The following is a 24,016-nucleotide window of genomic DNA, read 5'->3' as shown; positions in this document are numbered from 1 at the left end:
CTCACCTCACCGGTAATGTCATGCAGGGTTAAATTGGACAAGATAAAGGCAAAGATACGTTTGGCAAGAAATGACACAAACGATAACAAAATCTTTGAGTGAAGGGGAACAATAGTTCATTTGATAACTTATGACAATGTCAGAATTCCTCCCAAAGCCGGGGGTGGTGTATGATTTTAAATCAAAACTTTACAAAGGTTTAATCTGAATATTGTCACATGCGCAACTACACAAAACAACACTAAACGTCAATTTCTACACCTACTATACCCAACCACCACTTCTACACCTACTACACTACACTACAACTTCTACACCTACTACACCAAACAACAACTTCTATACCTACTACACCAAACTACAACCTCCACACCTACTACACCACACTACAACTTCTACACCTACTACACCAAACTACAACCTCTACATCAAACGACAACTTCTACACCTACTACACCAAACTAAAACCTCTACATCAAACTACAGCTTCTACACCTACTACACCAATCTACACCAAACTACAACTTCTACACCTACTACACCAAACTACAACTTCTACACCTACTACACCAAACTACAACTTCTACACCTACTACACCAAACTACAACCCCTACGCCTACTACACCAAACTACAACTTCTACACCTACTACACCAAACTACAACTTCTACACCTACTACACCAAACTACAACTTCTACACCTACTTCACCAAACTACAACTTCTACACCTACTACACCAAACTACAACTTCTACAACTACTACACCAAACTACAACTTCTACAACTACTACACCAAAGTACAACTTCTACACCTACTACACCAAACTACAACTTTTACCCCCACTACACCGCACTGCACCAAAATACAACTTCTACACCCACTACACTACACTACACCAAACTACAATTTCTACACCTACTACACCAAACTACAACTTCTATACCTACTACACCAAACTACAACCTCTACATCCAACTACAACTTTTACACCTACTACACCACACTACACCAAACTACAACTTCTACACCTACTTCACCAAACTATGAGGTGTTTAGAATACTGAGTTTCTTTTATCTCGCCGAGACTAGCGGTGAACGTATAAATGCCTGCATCTTTCATCTATAAATAGTTGTTAAAGTCCTTCCCAAGAGGTAATTAAGCGCTGATCATCCTGTTTGTTTGTTTGTTCGTAGGACAAAAGAGTTCATCTCATTGACCATATAGAGGTAGGAGTAGAGGATCATTTGGAGATGACATTTTCTTTGCTATGGGTTACAGAAACTGAACTGTCAGTTTACCATAAGAGAATAACAGAGTTGCAACAAAAGTTCCATGAAAGCTTAGAAAATAATTAGAAACTCTTACAGTCAGAGGAGGAACTCTCACAGTCAGTGGAGGATCATAGTGAGCAGATTCGTGATTTGACCTTGGAGACGAAGCACTCGGAGATGAAAAGCATCCAACACAAGAAGACCATCGAAGAAATACTCAAGAGAAATAGCATCAAAGAGAAACAAAAATTGATAAAAAAAATATGAGTAGTAAAATCGCCCAACAAGAAATAATGATAGGCAAAGTGCGAGGAAAAACCTTCAGCTAGAAAGGAAGATTGAGGAGATGGCCCGGAAAAACAGCCGACAGGAGAAGACGATTGAAAACATGGTACAGTAGAACGTTAAACACCTGAAGGAAATGATAGAAAATGCAGTCAGAACAGACCCCTATCAAGAGACGGTAGTGGAAGGACAACCCATGAAAAGCCTTTCACGAAGGATGAAACTGCAAAGGTGGTATCACACAGATCAAATGGATGATTTATCCGATGACTGAAGTAATGGTTACCGTCCTTGATCCTATAAAAGAGCCACCGCTATCAAGTGTATCTATGTAGAGTACCCGGCCCTCAGTGATAAGTTGAATTTCCTTATATAAATGGAGCTTTAGTTCGCCTGAAGCACAAGGTTTAATGTCGTTTTTGTGAGAGCCAAAGCTTGAGTGATAACACTAATTTTTATTTACACATTGCAATGGAATATTGATGAAAGTAAGTTGAGACTTTTCATAACACTGAGCAAAGACAATGTAAGCATTTTAACCTTAGCAGGGAGAGGTCCAATGGACAGGTCCACCTGAACATTTTTTATTGAAATTATGTGACAGTCCTTACAAGTTGTTTGTTCCTGGCGAAAAATGTATCTTAGCTTAGTTTCATTTGAAGCGCGTGTCCATGTCTGCAGATAAGGCCCTTAAGTACCGCAAAAAGGAGAACATTTCAATACTTTTACTGACAAGAAACATGAACGTAGATTTATCATTATTATTTTTTTTTTGCACTTTTTTGTACAATAGTTTTTATGTGATCTTTTGCATAAAGTGATCTTTTGAATTCAGACAAGCAAGAAATGTCTCTAATTTAGACAGCGGCCAAGAGCGCAGCAATAGGACAAGTAAAGGAACAGATAACGAACGGAGATAGAAATAACTGGAACACAAAAGAAACAATTTCCTTTTTCGACTCTGAAGTTGAAGGTTAAAAGGTTTTAAACAAATTGGCAATAGAAACACATTACTAATTTGAGAAAGTGAGAGATGGGGTTGGTTATTCGAGGCTGAAGGCGCTTGCTTAACATTCTGGTCGAGGGGTTGGGCGCTCATTTGGGGGAAGGCGCTTATTCGAGCGCGGGCGCCTACCACAGTACGATCCCTTTCCGGAGAAATGCCAACTAGAGCACCGTGCCGAAAAGAGCACAGATGCATATATTATGACTGGTTATGCAAATGTTAGTCAATGTTTGTCACGCAAGGTGCGGCTTTGCATTGAGTGCTCTCTCGAGCATTGCGTTACATCAAATTTTGCGTGACTGAAACAAGATCTATATTGGTTCACCGTTTGAAGTTAAATCGACGAAAAAGATTTCCTTGGATTCTCATCCACTTCAGATGGAAGCGGCAGCGCAAGAAATCTTGACGGATAAAACTATCAATCCAGTGTTCCAGAGAGCCTATAATGTCAGAGGATGGGTCAATACTCGCGCTTACGAAATAAAGCACGAAATGGCACTGGTAAGTGTTCTCTACAGCTTGCTTTGAATAATCCAAACCCATAACCTAAGCTTCTCTGCCTTCTTTGTTCGATATATTTGGAAGCAAAACATGTTGCAGCTTTGTAGCTGTTTGACCGCCCTGGAATCTCACATCTATTGTCGTTTGTTTTCGTCTGAAACTTTCGCTTGAGTAAGTGATTTCTATGATTCCCACGAGATAAAGTGATTTGCATGTTCCTCTCCCCGCTGTGAAAGCCAAATGAAGTCTCTTCTGAGCTAGCTGAGATCATTGCAGACGGCAAATTTTGAAATAGCCTTAAAATTCTGACCATAAATCAGTCTTTGGTACTCGTTGGAATGTTTCAGTAAGTCCGTTTGAAATGGAATGCAAATGTTAGAGGCATCGTAATTTTCGTTCCAAAGGTGAGGGGGGTAAAAAGGTTAACGGTCGACGGAATTATTTTACTCGGATATAGGATTCAGAGCGAAATTTTAGCGGATTTGTGGATCCTGGAATTGCAGCGGTTCGCGGTTTTATCGAGTTTTTGGATCCGGATTTTGGATTCTGCTTGTGAGGATCGGAAGTTCGGATCGTGCATCTGAAGGATATATATATAATCGGCATAATATTTACATTCTGTAAAATTTTACGCCAGTAACCAACGGCGTATTTTATTCCAGTCTGTAGTGTTTATAAGTAAGATTTTACAAGCTAACGGCGTAATTTCTTCCAGTCAATACTTTAAATACCGTAAGATTTTACGCCAGTAACTGACGGCGTAAATTCTTCCAGTCGGTAGCAATTGTAAGTAGGATTTTACGCAAGTAACTAACGGCGTAATTTCTTTCAGTCGGTAGTGTATATATGTAAGATTTTACGCCACTAACTAACGGTGTAATTTCTTCCAGTCGGTATATTATATACTGTAAGATTTTACAGTAGTAAATAATGGCGTAATCTCTTTCAGTTGGTTGTGTTTATATGCAAGATTTTACGCCAGTAACTAATGGCGTAATTTCTTCTGGTCGGTTGTGTTTATATGTAAGATCTACTGATGGCGTAACTTCTTCCAGTCTGTTGTATTTATCTGTAAGATTTTTCGCCAATAACTAACGGCGTAGTTTCTTTCAGTCCGTTGTGTTTATATGTAAGATTTTACGCCAGTAACTAACGGCGTAATTTCTTCCAGTCGGTACTTTAAATACTGTAAGATTTAAGGCGCCAGTAACTGACAGCGTAAATTCTACTAGTCGGTAGTGTTTGTATCTAAGATTTTACGCGAGTAACTAACGGCGTAATTTCTTTCAGTCGGTAGTGTATGTATGTAAGATTTTACGCCACTAACTAACGGTGTAATTTCTACCAGTCGGTATATTATATACTGTAAGATTTTACGCTAATAACCAATGGCGTAATTTCTTCCAGTCGGTCGTGTTTGTATGCAAGATTTTACGCCAGTAACTAACGGCGTAATTTCTTCTGGTCGGTTGTGGTCATATGAAAGATTTACTAATGGCGTAATTTCTTCCAGTCTGTTGTGTTTATCTATAAGATTTTTCGCCAATAACTAACGGCGTAGTTTCTTTCAGTCTGCTATGTTTACATGTAAGATTTTACGCCAGTAGCTAACGGCGTAATTTCTTTCAGTCGGTAGTGTAAGATTTTATGCCAATAACTAACGGTGCAATTTCTTTCAGTAGGTTGTGTATATATGTAAGATTTTACGCCAGTAACTAACGGCGTAATTTCTTCCAGTCGGTTGTGTTTATATGTAAGATTTAATAATGGCGTAATTTCTTCCAGTCGGTTGTGTTTATATTCAAGATTTTACGCCAGTAACTAACGGTATAATTTCTTTCAGTCGGTAGTGTTTATATGTAAGATTTTACGTCAGTAGCTAACGGCGTAATTTCTTTCAGTCGGTAGTGTATACATGTCGGATTTTACGCCGGTAACTAACGGCGTAATTTCTTCCAGTCGGTATATTATATACCTGATAATTTGTACGTGATAATTTAAAAAGTGAAAAGTACGAGATATATTTTTTAATATATCAATTAATTCATCAATTATTCATAAAGTTTGACATGACAAAGGCTTTCACACCTGGTCAGTCCCCTGATGCCTGGTTATCAGTTTATAAATGTGGGTTGAAAGGCTGTAAATCATAATCTGCAAAAAGCTTGCTTGGCTTGGTTTATTTAATCAAATGGCCATGATTTGTTCACTCCTTCATCAATATTCAATCGTGATTCCATAATTCTAGATTTTACCATTTTACATTTGTTTATTACTCTTGTGAAACCATTTTTTCATGTTTTGGGTCAGAAAATTAAAGGCTTGCCAGATTACTGTTCACAAAAACAACATGCCACAGCTGATTGGTCACCTGAGTTCACGTATTAAAGAGTACATATTTTCATCATTCTTTGCCATGATCAATGCAGCCCTTGCCAGGGACAAAACTTTTATGTCCAAAACTTGTTTTTTTTTGTTTCCAAAACTTGTTTACTTGATAACCACACTGAGATTTTGTGTAAATAAAATTTAATTTATCCTCCAATCAAGGCCAGAGCCCCTCAAGATGAAGGAGCTCATATGGGGCAAACCACAAGATGAATGTCTCAGTGTATTTTTGTGAAATACAGTGAAATACTCATAAAGTCTTTTAGATCTTAATTCTGATGAATTAAAAGTCCTATGAGACTTTAAATAACCAATTTTTTTGCCCTCACTGAGACCTGGAACAAGCATTTTCTAGAGAAAGATGTTTGCCTTTTTCTTTGTCCCACGAGCGTGGGACAAAGAAAAAATTCCCATGAAGAATCAAACCTCAGACCTTCGGATTCCGCACTGCGATGAAAGAGTTCTATTACGAAGTTCATATGACATGCGTCCTGCATACTGCTAGGATCAGCAATATCGATATCGTAATGTTTGTAGATAGAAATAAGAAAGATGATAAGTTTTGAAATCGGTAAAGAATCAGAGAAAGATGTTTTTTTTCATCTCGTCACGAGAGTGGGATTGTATATATTTACTATCCAAAAGAAAGAAAATGAAATTAGTGGAATTATTCTTCTCAGAACATTAAATACGGAATTCACACCTTATTGTGCTGAACACAATGTTATATTTTCAAAAACAGCTGTGTTGTGTAGGAGCTACATTAATATTAAAAGTACATTCTTGAAACAATTTTTAAACTTTAGTAGTTGGAAGTACACTTTCTTATAATGAAATTAAAGCCAAATTTTATCTTGCTGAGCAGGTAACTGTTCATAGTCAAACAAACGTATACATAAGTGTGTATGTGTCCCAGTAACAGAAGGGTTAGATATACCATTTAAAATGTATTTTATCAGAACTAGTTTCTGTGTGGTCAAATATATGTATATAGTTAAGTCATGTCCTCTCATTGTTACATCCAGAAAATCTGTTTCCTTCTCTTAATTGATTTCATTAGTGTAGTCACAGACTTAACGTGGTAAAGCTTTGCTGGAGGAATACAAAATCATCTGTAGGATACTATACAGTGCGTTAAAAACTGTAAAATCATATTGCCTTTAGGGTGAGAGAAAACCATTTGATGAGGTTGTAATACATTATGGAGACCCTCATGCATTTGGACAGTCACCTATCACCTTTGTAAGACAGGTTGGTACATGTAAATGCATGCCAAGAAAGTTAAGCCTTTTTTGGCCGATGTTGTCTGTTTAGTGGGTTAAATTCACAACTTCATATTACTGGACCTTGTTACAACTAAAGTTACTTTTCGGTTGCCTCATCTCGGCAGACAAAAATACTGTAAACTCTTTTATGAGCCTTGCTCTTCAATAAACCCTCTCTTTTGTAAACACCCTTTCTTTTAAGCCACTCTTTAATAAGCCCTCTCACTCAAAAAACCCACCTCTCTTATTAATCCCCTCCCAGTTAAGCCCCCCTCCCTCTCTAACAACTCTGCTCCTCATCCTTTCCCTCGACAAAATCTTGAAAAATGGAACGTGGAAAAACGCCATATCATTGTTTAAGTCTGTATTTGTTACTGTTTCAAAAAACTGATGGTTTGCACCAAAGTACATGTAATAGATTCTAATTTTACACAATATTTCTTGCATGTGGACACCATTCCAAAGGAAAAAAAAAAGGAATCATTCCATTGTGGGCCCTCAGTGTGTTTGACTTAACCTCCTCTATTATGCTACATCTCCAAAAATGTCTTGGATATTTATCTGAATGCTTTGGATGTCTAATAATTAGATTGATTAGAGTATATTCTACCCATTATCCATTATTTTAAACCAACAAGAGGACTACTAAGGAAATTATTCGTATCTTTAGTGTTTAGCCTGCCTCCTTTGTCCACAATTTCTCAATGACCCACAATTCCCAAAAGATGTAAAGGAAAAGGCTCGCAGAATCCTTAAAGCAACACCAGGTTTTGCCATAAGTAGGTAGCAAATTCATTCTTCTTAAGGTTCTATGAGTAAGTTTAGTAACATTATGTTTTGTTTGATGGTATTTTTTGCCTTTTTTTACCCCTCTCCTTTACTTTGTGCTGCTTTGGGATAAGCACGGTAGGACTTGATTTGTGCTTTTGGTATTTGGTGCTCTATTGTACTTTTCAACCTTCTTTGTTTTTGATTTACAATTTGATTTTTCTTTTTTGTAACTGATTATTAATCTATTCAGATACCTCATTTTCATAACCTGCCTAAACCCAAGGGTTGCACCACAGGAGCAAAACGGAGATATATATGTATTTTCTTGAGTTTATACCATACATGTGAAAAGTGTGTTGTGAACCTTTTCAGTTTCTGAGTGGTGCATACTAAACAGTTTTTCAACTCAGTGTCGGTGAAAGCAGGGGCAGGTCTAGAGAATGGGTGTAAGAATTATGCACCCCGCTTTCCTCACCCAAGTTGGGTCTAAGTTCACCTGACGTTATTCCCTAGTCATAAACTTCCATCTTCGTTGCTCGCTTTTTAAGGCCCATTTTTACCCTTGGTGCAACGCGCGCCGCGACCCAATTTCGTACAATACGAAATTCCAAGATTACTGAAAACCTTCTAAAACCGTCTTTCTCAAGAGCCATCCTGGACGTTTAGTCAATTGTTTTATGGTAAATACATTCGCCGTCAGTCATCTTACAGTTTCCTTACAGTATTTTGAATTTTGATCGCTAGAATCTGAAGAAAAGTTGTTTCAAGTTTCACGCTTGGATCTCTTCGTGCTCTGTGAACAGGGCCGGCGAAAAGGACAACGTTCGAATTTTTTCACTTTCTAGAAGCGCTTGTGGATTCTAAATAAAGATAAAATATTTTCCAATAGAAATTAGGTTTTTTCAAAGAGAAATATGGAAAATATCCGACTGCCGGGTGTTGAGTTATTCAAGTTATTCGGAGGTGTTTGAGGAAAATTTTCTAAGTGTCACGCTTGGATCTCATCGTACTCTTGTTAGAAATAATTTCCTAACACTCGTCGTTCAGTTGACTATTTCTTTTGTTCACTCTTTATTACGCAAGTTATTACAACGGGGACTAGCTCTGATCTTGACTTACACAACACAACACTGTTCTATTTTGCTCTATCTCTGATTGAAAGATACTGTGCACTAGCTTATAAAGGTGGCACTAAAGGTGACACTACTAAGCTGTCAATCTTCTTCAATCGTCATCATTCTATCTCAATCAGCGAATCACGTTAAGTTTCGTACGACAGACCCTGCATAATATGTTTGCGTCTTCGAGTTTACGTAGTTACAAAATCATTTTCTACCCTAAATTTCTTACATTTACGACTAAGATCGACCAGAACAGAAGCAAGATTGATAATACAAAAATTATAATAAACTTAGTAACAGAATAATACTTGAAAAGGTATCTTAAAAGAAAACTGTCCTTGAAGGTTGTTACATAACAGCAGAGTAAACACAAAATTCGAAGAAGGAAAGTACCGCCCCTAAGAAAACTACGTGCTATTCGCATAAGTTATCTGATTACAAATTCAGTGCGGCAGATGAAAGTACTTCACGTTTACACCTTAAATCACCTCAAAGAAAAAGAGTTGTTGAACGTTTTAAATTAAAAACTGAAAACTATTGGCTGCCGGAAGCGCTTGAGGATTGAAAATAAAGGTAGAACACTTTCGTATAAATATTTTTAAAAAATATCGGACTTCCGGAGGTATAGTTATTTTAAGACCATGTCCGGCTGCCGGACGTTTAGTCACTTCATTGCAGGAACGTCAGCGACACTGACAGCTTGCTCTACAGTTCTTATTTGCTGCTTTGCATGGATAACAACCTCAATCACTCTTTCGAGCGCAAGCTCTTCTTCTCGGGAAGGAAACTTCAACTGACCCTTGGTACTATTTAAGAAGGATGGCAAACTTTAATAACAAAAAATTGATGTAAGAATGAAAACGTGGTGGATCAAGATTTTCACCTGACCTTCCTCGGAATGCTCGAAAGGAGTTTCCGACCCATAAGCGTTTACTACCTCGGAATCTTCTAAATCAATGGATTCATCTGATTCCATACCGGACTAAAACGTAGAGTATTGTTTTAAACAGAATTATTTTGACAAGTTCACCAAACTCATCGGAGAAAACGCAGGAGCTATTTTGAGACAACGTGGCAAGGTTAAAATAACTGACCAATCAGATTCGCTATTGAAACAAAAGCTGTGGTTCAACACAAAAAAAAAAACGAACGACCGCGTTGCATCAAGGTTGGAAATGGGCCTTTAAAATCAGTTTACGGCACTCGTCTTTTACGTCATTCTCTAATGGTGTACCCACTCCTAAGAAAAATCTTGGACCCTAACCACTGGAAAGTGTTTGGAAATTATCCACTCCACTGTGGTGGAGTGTATCTTTTATTAGGTTCGTACACAAACATTATTGGATTAAGACTCATTCGCGAGGATGTGGCCAAATACATTTCCAGAAGAGATGGTTACCCAGCTGACGTTGATGACGTCATTTTAACTAATGGAGGGGCAATAGGAATCCAGGTGAGAGACCAGAACTCTTTCTACTGGGTTGCAGTTTATCTGCTGATCAAAGTCGTGTGTCTGCTTAGTTATATATCAGGTGTAAAACGTGATGAGGGCGACATGTGGTTAGAGCGAAAACTGTGGTTTACGTAAGCCGACTAGACAAGTTTGCCATTTTGAAATTTAGCGTGACCATTAACATTTCAGAGTAGCAACTGTTGCAGATATCAGTCTTTTCAGGTTACCTACATGCCTCAGACTGCGACAACTTTACTTTTAAAACGATGCATAGAGTAGAGCAACGTTTGAGGCACGACGCCGAGAAATCATGTGAAGTATTTCCATTTAAGCTTTTCAGTTTCAAAGGGCACATCGAAGAAGGAGAAGAAATTCCAATAAGATGGACTTTAATAGCGAATTTGTATGTGTATGTACAATGTAGACCCTCCTACGTGCGTTGGCTGTAACTTAGTGTGGCCGTGTTTGTGAAAAGTAGTACTTTAATTTGGATGACCAGAAATACTGCGATTACCACGCAAGGTTTGTTTCGTCTCTGTGAAATTTTCATTTTCTTCGAAATTTTCTTCTACAGATAGGTCTAGCATCACTTGGTACTGATATGCCGAACGGCAAACTAAAGCCAGGGCTTATGATTCCCATTCCAGTTTTTCCTCAATACAAGTCCAGGATTGTAGAATTCAACCTCTACGAGGTAATGCTGACGTTGTGTTGAATACTTACATTCCGCATCTCTTTACTGATTCATTTGCATACTCAGTTTAACGTTTCTTATTCTTTGTATCTTAGTGCTTCATTATTGGACAAGTAGAACTTAACAAGCGAAAAAATTAGAATATATGAAGGTCTTATATCAATCAGTGATTCATGTAGATTAAAGTCCATAAGAGGAATGACCCAGCTTATGATTGCTGTGCTAAAACTGATCTTTCTACTCAGATCCCTTATTATTTGGAGGAAGAAAATAACTGGTCTTTTAACATTGGTGAAATGAAGAAAGCCATAGATAAGGCTAGGCCACACTGTGAACCAAGAGGACTGGTACTGATTAATCCTGGTAATCCTACAGGTAAGACGTATGTTTGTAACCATGGTAAATAGTGCTGTGGTTGGAGATGAACCTGATGTCGAATGAGTGAAGCAGAAGTGTTTTTTCGTTCTCGAGAATAAAAACTCCCAAAGGGAAAATAAGCACACATGGAAATAATGAAAATTATTCAAATGGAAGGCATGGAAAAAATGTTTGGCTCGAGGTCATGATATACGGACTGAGCGCAGCGAGGCCTGTGCGTCATGACCGAGAGCCAAATATTTCGGCCTGACAAAAGTTAGTCAATAAGCATTTTATCACATGACCACTTAGAGTTGAAAATTTTGAAAATTCGGTTCAACCTAAGTAGGACGCGATATACGGGCGCACGCGGGAGAATTATAAAAAATATTCGGCAATTAAAAAATTTTTGCTTTGTTTTTTCGAGTCAGAGCAAAAATATCACAATTCATCAAAAGACGCAATTGTGTTTTTACCCTTTTTTTTCCTTCAAGTTTTTGCAAAAAAGCCGTGTGAGTGCGGGCCGAATGGCTTTTTTCCGGAGCGACTCACGTCTATCCGTCCGGTCGTACACATTTCAGCTTTCACCATGATTTTCTATGGGATTGCACGCGCAGGGCTAGGCGGGTCATATGGTAATTATCAACTATTCACCGAAGTGGAGGTGAATAGTGGCGGATACTTAGCTCGCTGCTTCGCGGCTCGGTGGATATCCACCACTTGTAAAAATTAAACTCTTGACGCGTGATTTTGTCTCGAAGGCTGCTCGGCTGCTTTTGCTCATTTATTTATTTCTATATTTATTACATTTCCAATATTGCCTTTACAGCAGAATCCACCCGTGGCTTATTGACACACTGTAAAATTGTTAAATAGTGGATGCTGGATTTGGTGTAGTTATAATTCCTGTGTTGTTCAACCGCCATTTCGGAGGTCTCTTTAGCCTGTGATTCGTCATCCAAATCGATACCCGTAGGATGACCTTTGCGTCTATCTTTCATATTCAGGACAGATTTTAAGCTACGACAACATAAGTGAAGTCATCAAATTTTGCGCACGAGAGAAACTGGTTTTATTTGCGGATGAAGTGTATCAAGAAACAGTCTTTACAAAGGGAGTCCCATTCCACTCGTGCAGAAAGGTTCTGAGGGACCTAGGACCTGAATACAACAACTTTCAATTGATGTCGCTCAACTCCGCTTCCAAAGGATTTTATGGCGAGTGAGTGGAGAGGCCACATTATGAACAACAGTGCAGCTTAATTATTTGTACAAAATCATATTATCATCACATATTTTAACCCGTGTTTTCATTTGAAGTTTTCGTTAAGAGACAGGGAAGGAAGGGGGACTTCACAGGTTGTTTGCGGTACGCCAAAAATATGTTTTAAGATGTTCAACGTGAAATTTCTTTACAAGATTTCTTAGCTTTTGAGTTCGTGAACGCGATATTTAAAAGAAAATATTCAAGATGAAGGAGATAAGCAATTTTAACATTTCGTGTACTACTGCACAGTTTACCCCTCAACGTTTTCGCAAATTTACAAAAAAAAATCGAACAAAATTTATCGTGACTTGGCCTTATTCCACATTTTTCTACCAGGCAGGAATAGTTGATAAGGTTTACACTGCTTAAATTGGGGCGAAAGAACGATATGCAAACGCAGGGTAAATACCGAATGACATGCAGGTTCTTATAAGAAATATTTTCACTCTCCTTAAAGAACATTTCATTTATTTTATTTATGTAGATGTGGTTTGAGAGGAGGGTATCTTGAGCTGGTCGGATTCAGCAACGCAGTCAAATCGCAGTTTAGAGATATGATGTCGCCTAGTATTAGTGGCTCGACTATTGGGCAGGTATTAGTCAAGTTTCTTAATTTCAAACATGTAAATAACCACATGATAAGGCATTCAGTTGAACAGAAATAGAACGGTCAGCATGCCAAACCGTTTAACCGTCCAATGAGTGTTATCTCTTTTCACAAAATGGGAGATTTCACATACAGAGGGAAGTACCAAACCACGCACCAGTACATATATCTGCTGTACTGAAACGGCTTTTGACTTCTATTCAAGGACTGATAGGAAAGTGAAACGCTACCTGAGAAAAATACAAGAACAAAAGAATTTACTTAACCTCGCTTGATTTTTTTTCTGTTTTTAAGGCTGCCATGAGCTTAATTTGTTGTCCGCCTCAGCCTGGAGACGAGTCGTATGAAATTTTTATACAGGTTTGTAGCGACGATCTGGACCTTTCCTAACTTGCTGACAAGGAGAACTTGTTTAACAATGAAGACCTTCTTTAGTGATGATCATTTCCTTTTTTCTCGTGACCTTAAAGTGTGACCCAGGGGTGATATTGTGAGGAGAAATTAGATGCAAGTCACTCTTAGGGGTTAAAAGGGTTAAAAGACTTTGTTTGCTGATTTAGATTGAAGTCATGTTTGCTAAATAATTATTGCGTAGTTATACTGAATAAAGTAATTTTTTACGATTTTAAAATTTGTTGTGTGAAACTCATCAGAGACCAAAATCACTCGATGATGGTGAGGCAAACAAATTTCCGTTTGTTTCTAAGGCTCGTAACATATGAACTTTGAATCTTGGAAACAAACGGAAGTTTAGGCCCGTGTTGAAAACAAAAAGATTCCGTGACACTACAATCACTTTTAATTCCCTCAAAGTCTAAACTAGTTAATCGGAATTTTATATTTGATCGACATATTCTATTTATAAATGTACCAGATGTACAAAACAATTTTTTTAGAAACGTGGTTTAAACCACTTGTAATTGTTTTTAATGTTATTATTATTATTGATATTATCCTATGTAATAATCATGTAATTCAATTTTTTAGTTGCAAAGCGATTATAAATCTTATCTCTACTTAACTCTCTATCTCTCATGATCCTATGAGAGACTTCGATATATTTGTAGCTTTGTTTTGTAGGAGAAGACGGCCATTTTGGAGTCTTACGAAAGGAAAGCGAAAATTACCACTGCAATGTTGAATTCTTTAGAAGGAGTGACGTGTAATGAAGTAACTGGTGCCTTGTATGCTTTTCCCAGAATTCGTCTTCCTCAAAAAGCTATCGAGGAAGCCAAGGTGAGGAAGTGAGCTGTAGATGTGACGATAAGTTTACTCACTATAACTCAGTAGATACACAAATGTATTTCAAAGGGACGAACCTTCGAGATGATACTCGTTATTTTTTTCTCAGTTCGTCAGCGGGCGGTATTCTACAAATCCTGCGATCTGATTGGTTCCGACAGCAGGCACTAGTCTCCCATCCGGCCCGCTCTCAGCTGATAGCGGGCGGTATCTGTTTTGTGTTGAGTCGCTTTGCAGAACGTCTGTAGCTTCGTTGTAATTATTAATTTTGTTTTGCCAGCTGGGCAGCATTTTTAAGCGAAGACTTCGTTCACGACCTTTAACTGATAAACTATTCATTAATTCTCTCCTCTCTCTCCCTCTCTCTCTCTCTCTCTCTCCCCCTCCCCCCCTTTCTCTCCCTCTCAAATCACTTCAGTTTTTCCGCAAATATTAATTTCAAGGTGATTTTTTTCATATCAAAGGTTCTTTTTGAAGATATTGACACGCGGCCTAAAAACCGTCTGTAATTTAAACATACTTCACATAAAGTAACTCAGAAACTTGTAACGAGAGGTATTTGGGATAGAAAATTCCATTAATCAATGTAACTTTCATTCATTTAATATCTGAATTCTCCAAAACAAATTGTTAGTTGTAAAACGTTGAACGAAGTGTTGAAGTCACCTTCAAATTTACTTACGCTAATTCTAAGCAAGTCCCTTGAATTTTGACATTTCCATAATTGAACTGAGAAACCGAAGCAATTCGATAAGTAAAATTCGCATTAAATCCCCTCGTGTCTAGCTGGAAAAAGCGTCTCATTTGACTTAAGTTAACGTTTTAGGTAAATCTTCGAAAAAGGCTAGAAGATAAGAGGTAAATCTTCGAAGATTAATCCTCGTTTTAAGTGAATAATACTTTCTGTAAGATCTCTGAGCGGTTTTGAAGAAAAAATCGTCGTAAGTAAGGCTGACAGTCAGTGTTAGGCACCTCATCTATTTGTGGACACTACTTTGTCATTTGCCAACTTGGCGTCCATCAGTGGTGAAAGGGTTGCGTTACGAGAAGATCATTTCTATTTCTTTAAATCATTTCCGTTTCTCTTTAGCGTAATAACCTTAACCCAGACGGCTTCTATTGCTGGCAGTTGATGGAAACAACCGGAATAGTCCCCATTCCCGGAGAAAATTATGGACAAAAGGAAGGAACATACCATTTTAGGTCAGTTTCATTTTTCTGTGTTGTCCATGAGATGAGCAGCCCAAATACAAATACAGAGTTTATATCTTTTAATGGGTATTCCACAATTTGCAATCATACGCTTGCCTCCTTTCCACTTGTTTTGTTCCTATTTTCTTCTACTACAGATTGACAATTCTACCCTCTGAAGAAAAAATTGCTCCTATGTACGAAAGGCTGAGCAAGTTTCACAAGGAATTCATGGACAAGTACAAGGACAACAAAGAAAACTAATAGTGATTTCAAACTGAGAGCTCGTTTTTTGTTGAGTATCTCTATATTTTTTTCCCTGCACTTTTAACTCATTTCACGGCCAGTTCAAAGAGCATTGTGCTCCAATTACTGAGTTATTACAGCATTCCTGTACATGTTGCATATTACTTAGCTCATCTGCATGCTGAATCTGTCATTCTTCCGAAAATCTATCTATCTCCCTTAAAAAATAATTGATTTGAAGAGGGAGTAACAGTTCATCCTGTAATATGATCATACGGTTCAAAAAAGACTACCTAAAAAGACTGTTGCAGTTGCGTATCAGGGAGAGGGTCGGGGGGAGGGGGGGGTTTACACCTCCCACCTATCAGACATGTGGGTATTTTTACTACTTGTCTGAAAGCAAACGTTAAACGACAAGGTTGAGTGTTACTAATCAACTATCCCCCCACCCATCAAAAATGCTTGGATCTGTACCTGTGTTGTTAGTGGCAGTGACTGACGTTTCGACAACCTGAGGCGGAAGTCTAAATCAGAGTGACTTCGATGATGACTCCGATGACGACTTCCGCTCTAGGACTACTCTTCTCCGGACGATCAGAACCGAAAATCAACTTTATCTAATTTTCTATCGGTGAATGGCTTCTCGACCATTTTTGAATCAACTTGGTTAAGAGGAAGTTTAGGAGCAGTCAGTTTCCATTAGGAGGTAGAGGAATGATTCATCTGATCATCTGATTCAGAATCATCTGATCGAATGACACTGCTATTTGCATTCCTTATCACAAAATCTTATCATGATTTCAAGTTTCTACGGGTCATGCCGGTAAGCGCTGACAGCGCAAACGCGCAAAGATATTGTGTAGTCAAATTTAATAGCACAAACCAAGGAAAATAAAATCGTTTCGTAGAAAAGGTTGTGGTTATTCATCGTGGTGAATAACAATAAAAGCTGATTTTTTCGTTTGTCTCACGATGTAGTCACGTGTGATGTAGATCGCGACGTTTCGACTGCATACTGCTAGTCTTCTTCAGGTCGACTGGTCATGCGTGATCTCATAAAGCATGATGCTCTGCTGTGATTAGTTGTTTTTCAACAGCTCTGATTGGTGCATTTCGATCCTTCCTGTTCACTCAGTGATTTGCTCCCTCGGCGGTCCGCTGTCGCACGGCTCTCCTGTTGTTGTGTTTTTTGATCATGGCCACCCACGCTTCTGGAATTTCTATTCCACTATCCCTGTTGATGTTGTTAGGGTGAAGTCTTATATGAATTGCCTCGTTGACCCTGCGCGTGTAGTGATAAGGGTCACGATCAATAAACTTTACTTCGTTCCAGAGTGGCTTGTTTCCGGTGTCGTGGGCATGCTCCGAAACGGCGGAGGTCTCGGTACAGGCGAGTCGAATGTCTCGATCGTGCTCCTTTATTCTGTCTTGCTGAGGTCTTCCAGTCTCTCCGATGTACACCTTGCCGCATTGACAGGGGATCCTGGAAACTACGCCATCTCGTTTATCCGGGTCGACAGCGTCTTTTGGTCGTACTAACTGAGATCTTAGCGTAGTCTCCAACTTGAAAACTGCGCGTACGCCTTGTTGTTGTAGGCAACGGCGAAGCTGTTCGGACAGACCTTTGACATAAGGTAAAACCGCAGTAGCTTTGAACTCGTTGGCGGGTTCGGCACTGTTGACTGGTCTTGGTAAGTTTCTGCAAGAAAGAAACAGGATAACCATTAAAAAACCAGAACAGATGACAGATGTTTTTTCTCCTCGGAGATGACGGAATAAAATCGTTATTCGTTGCGATAATTCTCTATTCTGCTGTAGAATCAAATTGTTGAATAGTTTGCTTTTACCAGCTAAAATTATTTATGATAATTTCCAAAACATGCGGTCGTGCATTTTATTATCTTTAAATTGTTATCCAACTGCACTAAGTAGAGTGCAAATGACGCGCGAATCGAGTACACTTCTATCTCGCGATATTAGCCCTGTAATTATATCATAACGCACCTTCGCTTCCCGACTGGAAGAAATTACACCGTTAGGTACTGGCGTAAAATCGTAAATACAAACACAACCGACTGGAAGAAATTACTCCGTTAGTTACTGGCGTAAAATCATCCATATAAGAAACCGACTGGAAGAAATTACGCCGTTAGTTACTGGCGTAAAATCTTACTTTATATAATATACTAACTGGAAGAAATTACGATGTTAGTCACTGGCGTAAAATCTTACAGTATATAATATACCGACTGGAAGAAATTACGCCGTTAGTTACTGGCGTAAAATCTTACATATAACACAACCGACTGTAAAATCGTACATATAAAGAATACAAAAGAATCAGTCGGTTGTGTTTGTATGAACGATTTTACACCAGTAACTAACGGCGTAATTGCTTCCAGTCGGTTGTGTTTATACGTACGATTTTACGCCAGTAACTAACGGCGTAATTTCTTCCAGTCGGTTGTGTTTATACGTACGATTTTACGCCAGTAACTAACGGCGTAATTTCTTCCAGTCGGTTGTGTTTGTATGTACGATTTTACGCCAGTAACTAACGACGTAATTTCTTCCAGTCGGGAAGCGAAGGTGCGTTATGATATAATTACAGGGCTAATATCGCGAGATAGAAGTGTACTCGATTCGCGCGTCATTTGCACTCTACTTAGTGCAGTTGGATAACAATTTAAAGCCGTTAGTTAACGGCTTGAAATCATACATATATATATACCGACGCATATAGTGGCGTAAAATCTTACAGTCTATAGACTGTGTTAGTCACATATTACGCCGTTATCTAACTACCGAACGCCGACTGATACAAAATTACAAGAGATGTCAGAGAGATTTGTAACTGTCAACTGAGAGTTTTCACAGTCCCGCTAATACGTTACCTGTCCACGGGACAAACCGAGGTTTAGGTTTTTTGGAATTTTTCCCCTATCGGAATCGTTTGTACATATGATAGGCTGAATATCTACGCACACATAGATTTCGTGTCATAGGCACGACACAGGATAAATCCTGTAATTGGAGGCCTAGGTGGAATCCTTTGGAAAACTATGTCAGAAGGCTGGTCTAATGAGCAGATCAGGCGCTGGCGGAATTTGACCGCTTTGATATTTTTCATAGGGATGCAAGAAACGAAACAAAAATTTTTAATGACAAAATAGTTATAGTTATCTGCTAGCGCGTAAAAAGGCTTAAGGGCCTTTCCGTACTAGCGACCTTAGTTGCACTTGCAGACAAAATTAGAATTTCCCGACGAAATCATGGGACAAATTTTTGTTTCGTCTATTTGTTTCGTTACGCAAATGATCGACAAGTTTATCACAGTTTTGTTTACTTATTAGTCGATTTTGTCCAGTTTTTGTCGGAATTGGTTTGTACTTATGATAAGCAAAATATTTACGCAAAAAAAAAAAAAATACATTTCGTGTCATGGTGCTTAAAGAAATTAAGCATAAATATTTCAAGTCCTTATTTTGAAGTTCGAAAAAATTTTCTTCATACATGTCTTTCGTTAAGCTTCTTCTACTTTTGTTCTCTCCAACATGATAGGTGTTCGAGAGCGACCATCGCAGAATGACATTTATTATTAGGAGTTTCTTCTAAACAAAGGTTATTTTGACAGTCCTCTAAACCAGTTTAAAAATTTGATAACTCTTGGGATGTTCCTCGAATTCAGCATACCTAAAAACAGAACCGGAAATGGAAAGTGAAAGTGCTTTTCTTTGCATTTTGACCAGAACAACGTATTACTATCTCTCCGACATGATTGGTTGTTCCACTGTGCATTTTTGTATAAGGAAACCTTGTTGTTACCGTTTCAGCCTTTCTGTCCCCTTTCTTTCAGCCTTGCTTAAAAATAGAACCGGAAATGGAAAGTGAAAGTGCTTACCTAAGCATTTTGATTAGAACAGCGTATTACTTTCTCTTCGACATGATTGGCTGTTCCACGGTTCATTTCCGTATAGGGAAACCTTGTTGTCCCCGTTTCAGCCTTTCTGTTTCAGCTCTCAGATGAGATGGACGACCAGGAGGCTTTGGATTTAGAGATCGCTTTTCAAGAAGCTGCTGACGGAAACGACCGTGAAGTCGAAGCGAATTTCGCCAACCTAGAAGGCGGTCAAGGCGGAGATGGAGAAATTCACAACTGACTTGGTGGCTACGAATACGAATTTGTGGACGGGATAAATGACGATCAGAAGTGTCCAGTGTGCCTTTTTCCGATGAAGGATCCCGTTCAAATTGAGTCATGTGGCCATAGACTTTGTAGAGAATGTCTGAAGGGGATTCTGGGGTAAGCTGTGCGAAGCGTTGTGTAGGTTAAAAAGAGTTACAGTGACAGAAATAAAGCTTCGATCCTTTGTGCTTACGTAAGCAATTTTCTTTACTTCGGTAAACACACGCAGTGATTAGCATGATGCAATATGCCATCGAAGAAGTAAAAGTCGTGGCAACTGAAAATCCACGAAAAGACGTAAGGATTCTCACTAACCTGTCTAATTACTGGGTAATAGCTGGCTCACAATGCGATTGACTTCGCGTATCTCCGCTATCTAAATTCATTGTGTAGCAAAGTAGTTCTTAGAATGGCACTATTAAGCTCAGATGTTCAATAAGAGGGGCGTAATTCATACGTTTGATGTGGTAAGATAGATCACAAAACAAACGAGGTAAATTTTCATCATTACACAGATAAATATCGTGTTTTAGACAATATTTATTGTATTTCTTTGTTATCTACAGGAGCGGTAATCCAGTTTGTCCAAAGGATCGGGAAATAATTAATATTGATAAGGTAGGAGAAATAATTATTTCTTCCTATGTCCAGAAGGCGCATACTCCATCAGTCCTCGAAAAAATACAGCCCACGGCTTACTAATCGATAGCTACGCCGTCAGACCACACTTGATTATGGAATTGCATCTATTGCAAGTGATTGCAAGGTTTGCTGTTAATATTCGATTTTCGTAAACGATACAACTTTGTTGGCCGACTTAATTCAAAGTGAGGCACAAACACTGTTCAGTAAATAGCTATCAGGGCTAGGCTTTCCTCTTTTTCTGTGTTATATTCATGTTTGTGAAATACCCTTAAAATTTCATGATACTGCTTTGAAACTAGGTTAATTACTTCCTCAATGCTTTCTTAGATGTAATACTTCTGTGGTGTTTTAAAAGCCTTTTTAAAACTTTTCTTATGGCCTTTCATAGATTTTACCTTCTGATCGATTTACCTCTAACTTTCTGCACCGTACAGGTCTTTTCAGACAAGGGCTTTGCCAGAGGAATGTTATCCCTTGAAGTTAGATGCTTACAGAGTGATAGAGGATGTCTGTGGGTTGGTCAGTTGCGACATGCAGAGGTAAAATAAAAGTTTGATTATTCTAAGTAATGATTGAAGGTGGAAATCACGATATATGTTTTTATAGGACTGAAAACCTCCTGTGAATGTTGCAACAGTTAGCTACGTCTGGTGAACAAAGTAACAAAATATACGCCTGATTATGCGACCGAAAGAGTCAATAAATTGAATTTGTAAATCAAAGGACTACATGTTTTTTTTTAAAAGGTCAACCAGCTAAAAGTTTTCTTCTCACTTCAGGAACATATTGGGGAGTGTTCTTATGAAGATCAAAATTGTTTGGCTTGCGACGCTCTTGTTCAAAGGCGACATTTAGAAATGCATCAAAATGACTCATGCCCCAAAAGAATCATAGAGTGCGCTCACTGCCAGGATGAATACACTTTTATGGAAAAACAGGCAAGTATACGACTTGGCATTTTAGAGATCATCCATTAACAATTGCCTTTTGAGTTTACATCAATTTAAGATATTGAACTCCATCTCGAGAGAATATATGGTTTCAACAAAATGGAAAAAAGTAGAAAACAACGTATACTGGGAATACACTGATATAGAGTCCAAAAAATGTTTAAACTGACAGACGATCTCTTTTTGCTTCAGCAACACGAGGAAGTTTATTGCAGACGCTTTCCTCTTACCTGCCCAAACAGCTGTGGAAAGAAAGAAATACCAAGGGAAGAGGTAAATGGTCTCTGACCCGACTGCTGTACGATCTACAAGCTACTCCGTCGATGTACATTGGATAAGACAGAAGATTTGCATAAAAAAGTTCAGAGTGTGCAGTGTATCTAAATAAATTTTTGAGTTCTCGTTTATATAGCACTTTAACGTTTGGTATTCTTTTTTTGTTTCAATCAGCTGCAAAGTCATCTCTCAGAGAAATGCCTAATGTCAGAGGTGACTTGTCCCTATGCAAAGGCTGGTTGCCCATTTCAGGTTTGTCACGAAATTGTAAATTGATGTTTTCTTCGGTCCTTTTTTATACCCATCCCATCAAAAAGTTTTTTAGTAACCATCCCGTAAAATTTGAATTAAGCAAAGAAATTCACCCAACCGGAGAAGTTGGTGACGCAAAAAGTTTTAACCTTTGACAATGTGGTTTAATCGAGACTCCAGAGTTAAGCGCTAAGCACAATATACCAATACCCTTGCCCTTCCTTACCAAGTCAGGAATGGGACAGGAGTGTTGGCAGATCTGTACTCACCTCACCAGTAATGTCATGCAAGGTCAAATTGGACAAGATAAAGGCAATTAATGACACAAACGATCACAAAATCTTTGGGTAAAGGGGAACTATAGTTCATCTGATAACTTATAACAGTGTTAGAGCTCTTTCCAAAGCCGGGGGTGATAGGTAATTTTAAAACCTAATTGTACATAGGTGTAAGCTGAATATTGTCACATGGCAGTACAACTATTATAAATTGTTGATTGATGCTGCTGGGTAACAGTTATGAAGAAGGCTTTCACATGATGAGTATTTTCATCTAGGAAAAGTAACATATTTCGTTGATTACATGACAAGATAGCTAACATATATATGACAAGGAAGATGTTATGCTACCTGCTTCAATAAGAGCGGACATCTTGTTACACAAACTGAACGTTCTGCATCATTTTTCTTTTGCAAAATATTTTAATAATCGATTAATTGTTTACAGTGCTTAACATATAACCCTAACATTACTTACAATGGTAGCATTACCTGAAATACTAAAATTACATTTGATGTTGCACCTGCTACACTGTACTACACCAAACTACGTCTACCACACCTACTTCACAAAACTCCACCAAACTATACATACTAACATCAACGCAGTTTAGGAGGTCTTAAGAATATTGAGTTTCTTTCCATTCCACCGAGACTTGCGGTGAACGTATAAATACCTGCACCTTGCATCTATAAACAGTTGTTAATGTCCATCCTAGAAGGTAATTAATCCTGTTTGTTTGTTTGTTTGTTTGTAGGACAAAAGAGTTCATCTCATCGACCATTTAGAGGCAAGCGTAGAGGATCATTTAGAGATGACATTTTCTTCGCTATTGGCTGCGAAAACTGAACTGTCAGTTTGCCATAATGGAATGACAGAGTTGCAACAAAAGTTCCATGAAAGCGAAGAAAATAATCGGAAACTCTCACAGTTAGTGGAGGATCATAGTGAGCAGATTCGTGATTTGACCTTGGAGACGAAGCGCTTGGGGATGGAAAACATCCAACAAACGAAGACCATTGAAGAAAAGTTCAAGAAAAATTTCCTCCTAATAGAACAATGGATGAAAGATATGAATGGTAAAATCGCCCAACAAGGAACAAAGATAGAAGAAGTGCACCGGAAAAACCTTCAGCTAGAAAGGGAGATTAAGGAGAAAAACAGCCGACATCAGAAGACATCAAACCCCTTTCAAAGGTTATCAGATGTACGGGAAACCGCTGCGGCGATCGCATTACACCGGTATAACAAACATCTGGACGACAGGATAATTACAAACTCAGCGAACCCCATGATAGGGTCACAGAACACCGCCGGGCTTCAATTCAGGACAGAAAACTTGAGTGATACCACTGACTCTTAATTATAGCTGTAACGAAGGCTATTTTAGTTGTGATTTGCATGACGTTCAATACCCTTTTGTTTTGTTTGGTTTTGTGTGACATATTGTCGGCATTAGGTTTCATTCGGCCACGAGACACGGGTTAGTCGCAAGCCAGATCGAAAGATTGTCGAAATACTAGAATAATAGAACGGGGAACGAGGTATTTCATCTTGTTTATTTTGGTATTTATAAACCGAAACGTGTATAATCAAAGGTAGTTTTGTTTCGCTTAAGATATTTGTATTTGATTTTTTGATTTATTGTATTTCAGTTTTTATGAGCTTTCAAGTGATTAATAAACCAGCTGAAATTGATAGACGCTTGGAGGTTCCGTTAATATAAGACATTTCCCCGACGCGACGTTGATCAAGTTTGAT

General features: G+C 38.4%; 3 protein-coding genes across 4 annotated transcripts; 2 read left to right on the top strand and 1 right to left on the bottom strand.

Moving 5' to 3' along the window:
• Positions 1-2,897: 2,897 nt before the first annotated feature.
• On the top strand, positions 2,898-16,631 carry LOC131772335 (alanine aminotransferase 2-like). 2 transcript variants are annotated; one of them, XM_059088234.2, is made up of 12 exons: positions 2,898-3,066; positions 6,619-6,705; positions 7,390-7,498; positions 9,934-10,064; positions 10,639-10,758; positions 11,004-11,133; positions 12,123-12,336; positions 12,866-12,974; positions 13,283-13,348; positions 14,069-14,224; positions 15,321-15,433; positions 15,580-16,631. In XM_059088234.2, exons 1-12 carry the CDS (start codon positions 2,944-2,946, stop codon positions 15,683-15,685), a joined length of 1,464 nt encoding a protein of 487 aa, XP_058944217.2. In that variant the 5' UTR covers positions 2,898-2,943; the 3' UTR covers positions 15,686-16,631. The 2 variants fall into 2 exon arrangements, with proteins under 2 accessions (XP_058944217.2, XP_066019827.1); XM_066163730.1 differs by lacking the exon at positions 2,898-3,066 and having other exon boundaries at positions 6,690-6,705; positions 8,235-10,064.
• A 167-nt stretch (positions 16,632-16,798) lies between these two features.
• LOC136279689 (uncharacterized) lies at positions 16,799-19,576 on the bottom strand. Its single transcript, XM_066163626.1, has 2 exons — positions 19,569-19,576; positions 16,799-17,366 (listed from the first exon to the last, which is right to left on the bottom strand). Exons 1-2 carry the CDS (start codon positions 19,574-19,576, stop codon positions 16,799-16,801), a joined length of 576 nt encoding a protein of 191 aa, XP_066019723.1.
• Positions 19,577-19,653: 77 nt separating this feature from the next.
• On the top strand, positions 19,654-23,937 carry LOC131772289 (TNF receptor-associated factor 4). Its single transcript, XM_059088179.2, has 7 exons — positions 19,654-19,970; positions 20,420-20,471; positions 20,933-21,037; positions 21,278-21,436; positions 21,641-21,721; positions 21,899-21,976; positions 23,013-23,937. Exons 1-7 carry the CDS (start codon positions 19,900-19,902, stop codon positions 23,616-23,618), a joined length of 1,152 nt encoding a protein of 383 aa, XP_058944162.2. The 5' UTR covers positions 19,654-19,899; the 3' UTR covers positions 23,619-23,937.
• Positions 23,938-24,016: the final 79 nt, after the last annotated feature.

Source organism: Pocillopora verrucosa, chromosome 3 (genome assembly GCF_036669915.1).
Source record: "Pocillopora verrucosa isolate sample1 chromosome 3, ASM3666991v2, whole genome shotgun sequence".
In the NCBI taxonomy this organism is placed as follows: domain Eukaryota; kingdom Metazoa; phylum Cnidaria; class Anthozoa; order Scleractinia; family Pocilloporidae; genus Pocillopora; species Pocillopora verrucosa.
This window is presented reverse-complemented; position numbering and strand designations above follow the sequence as displayed.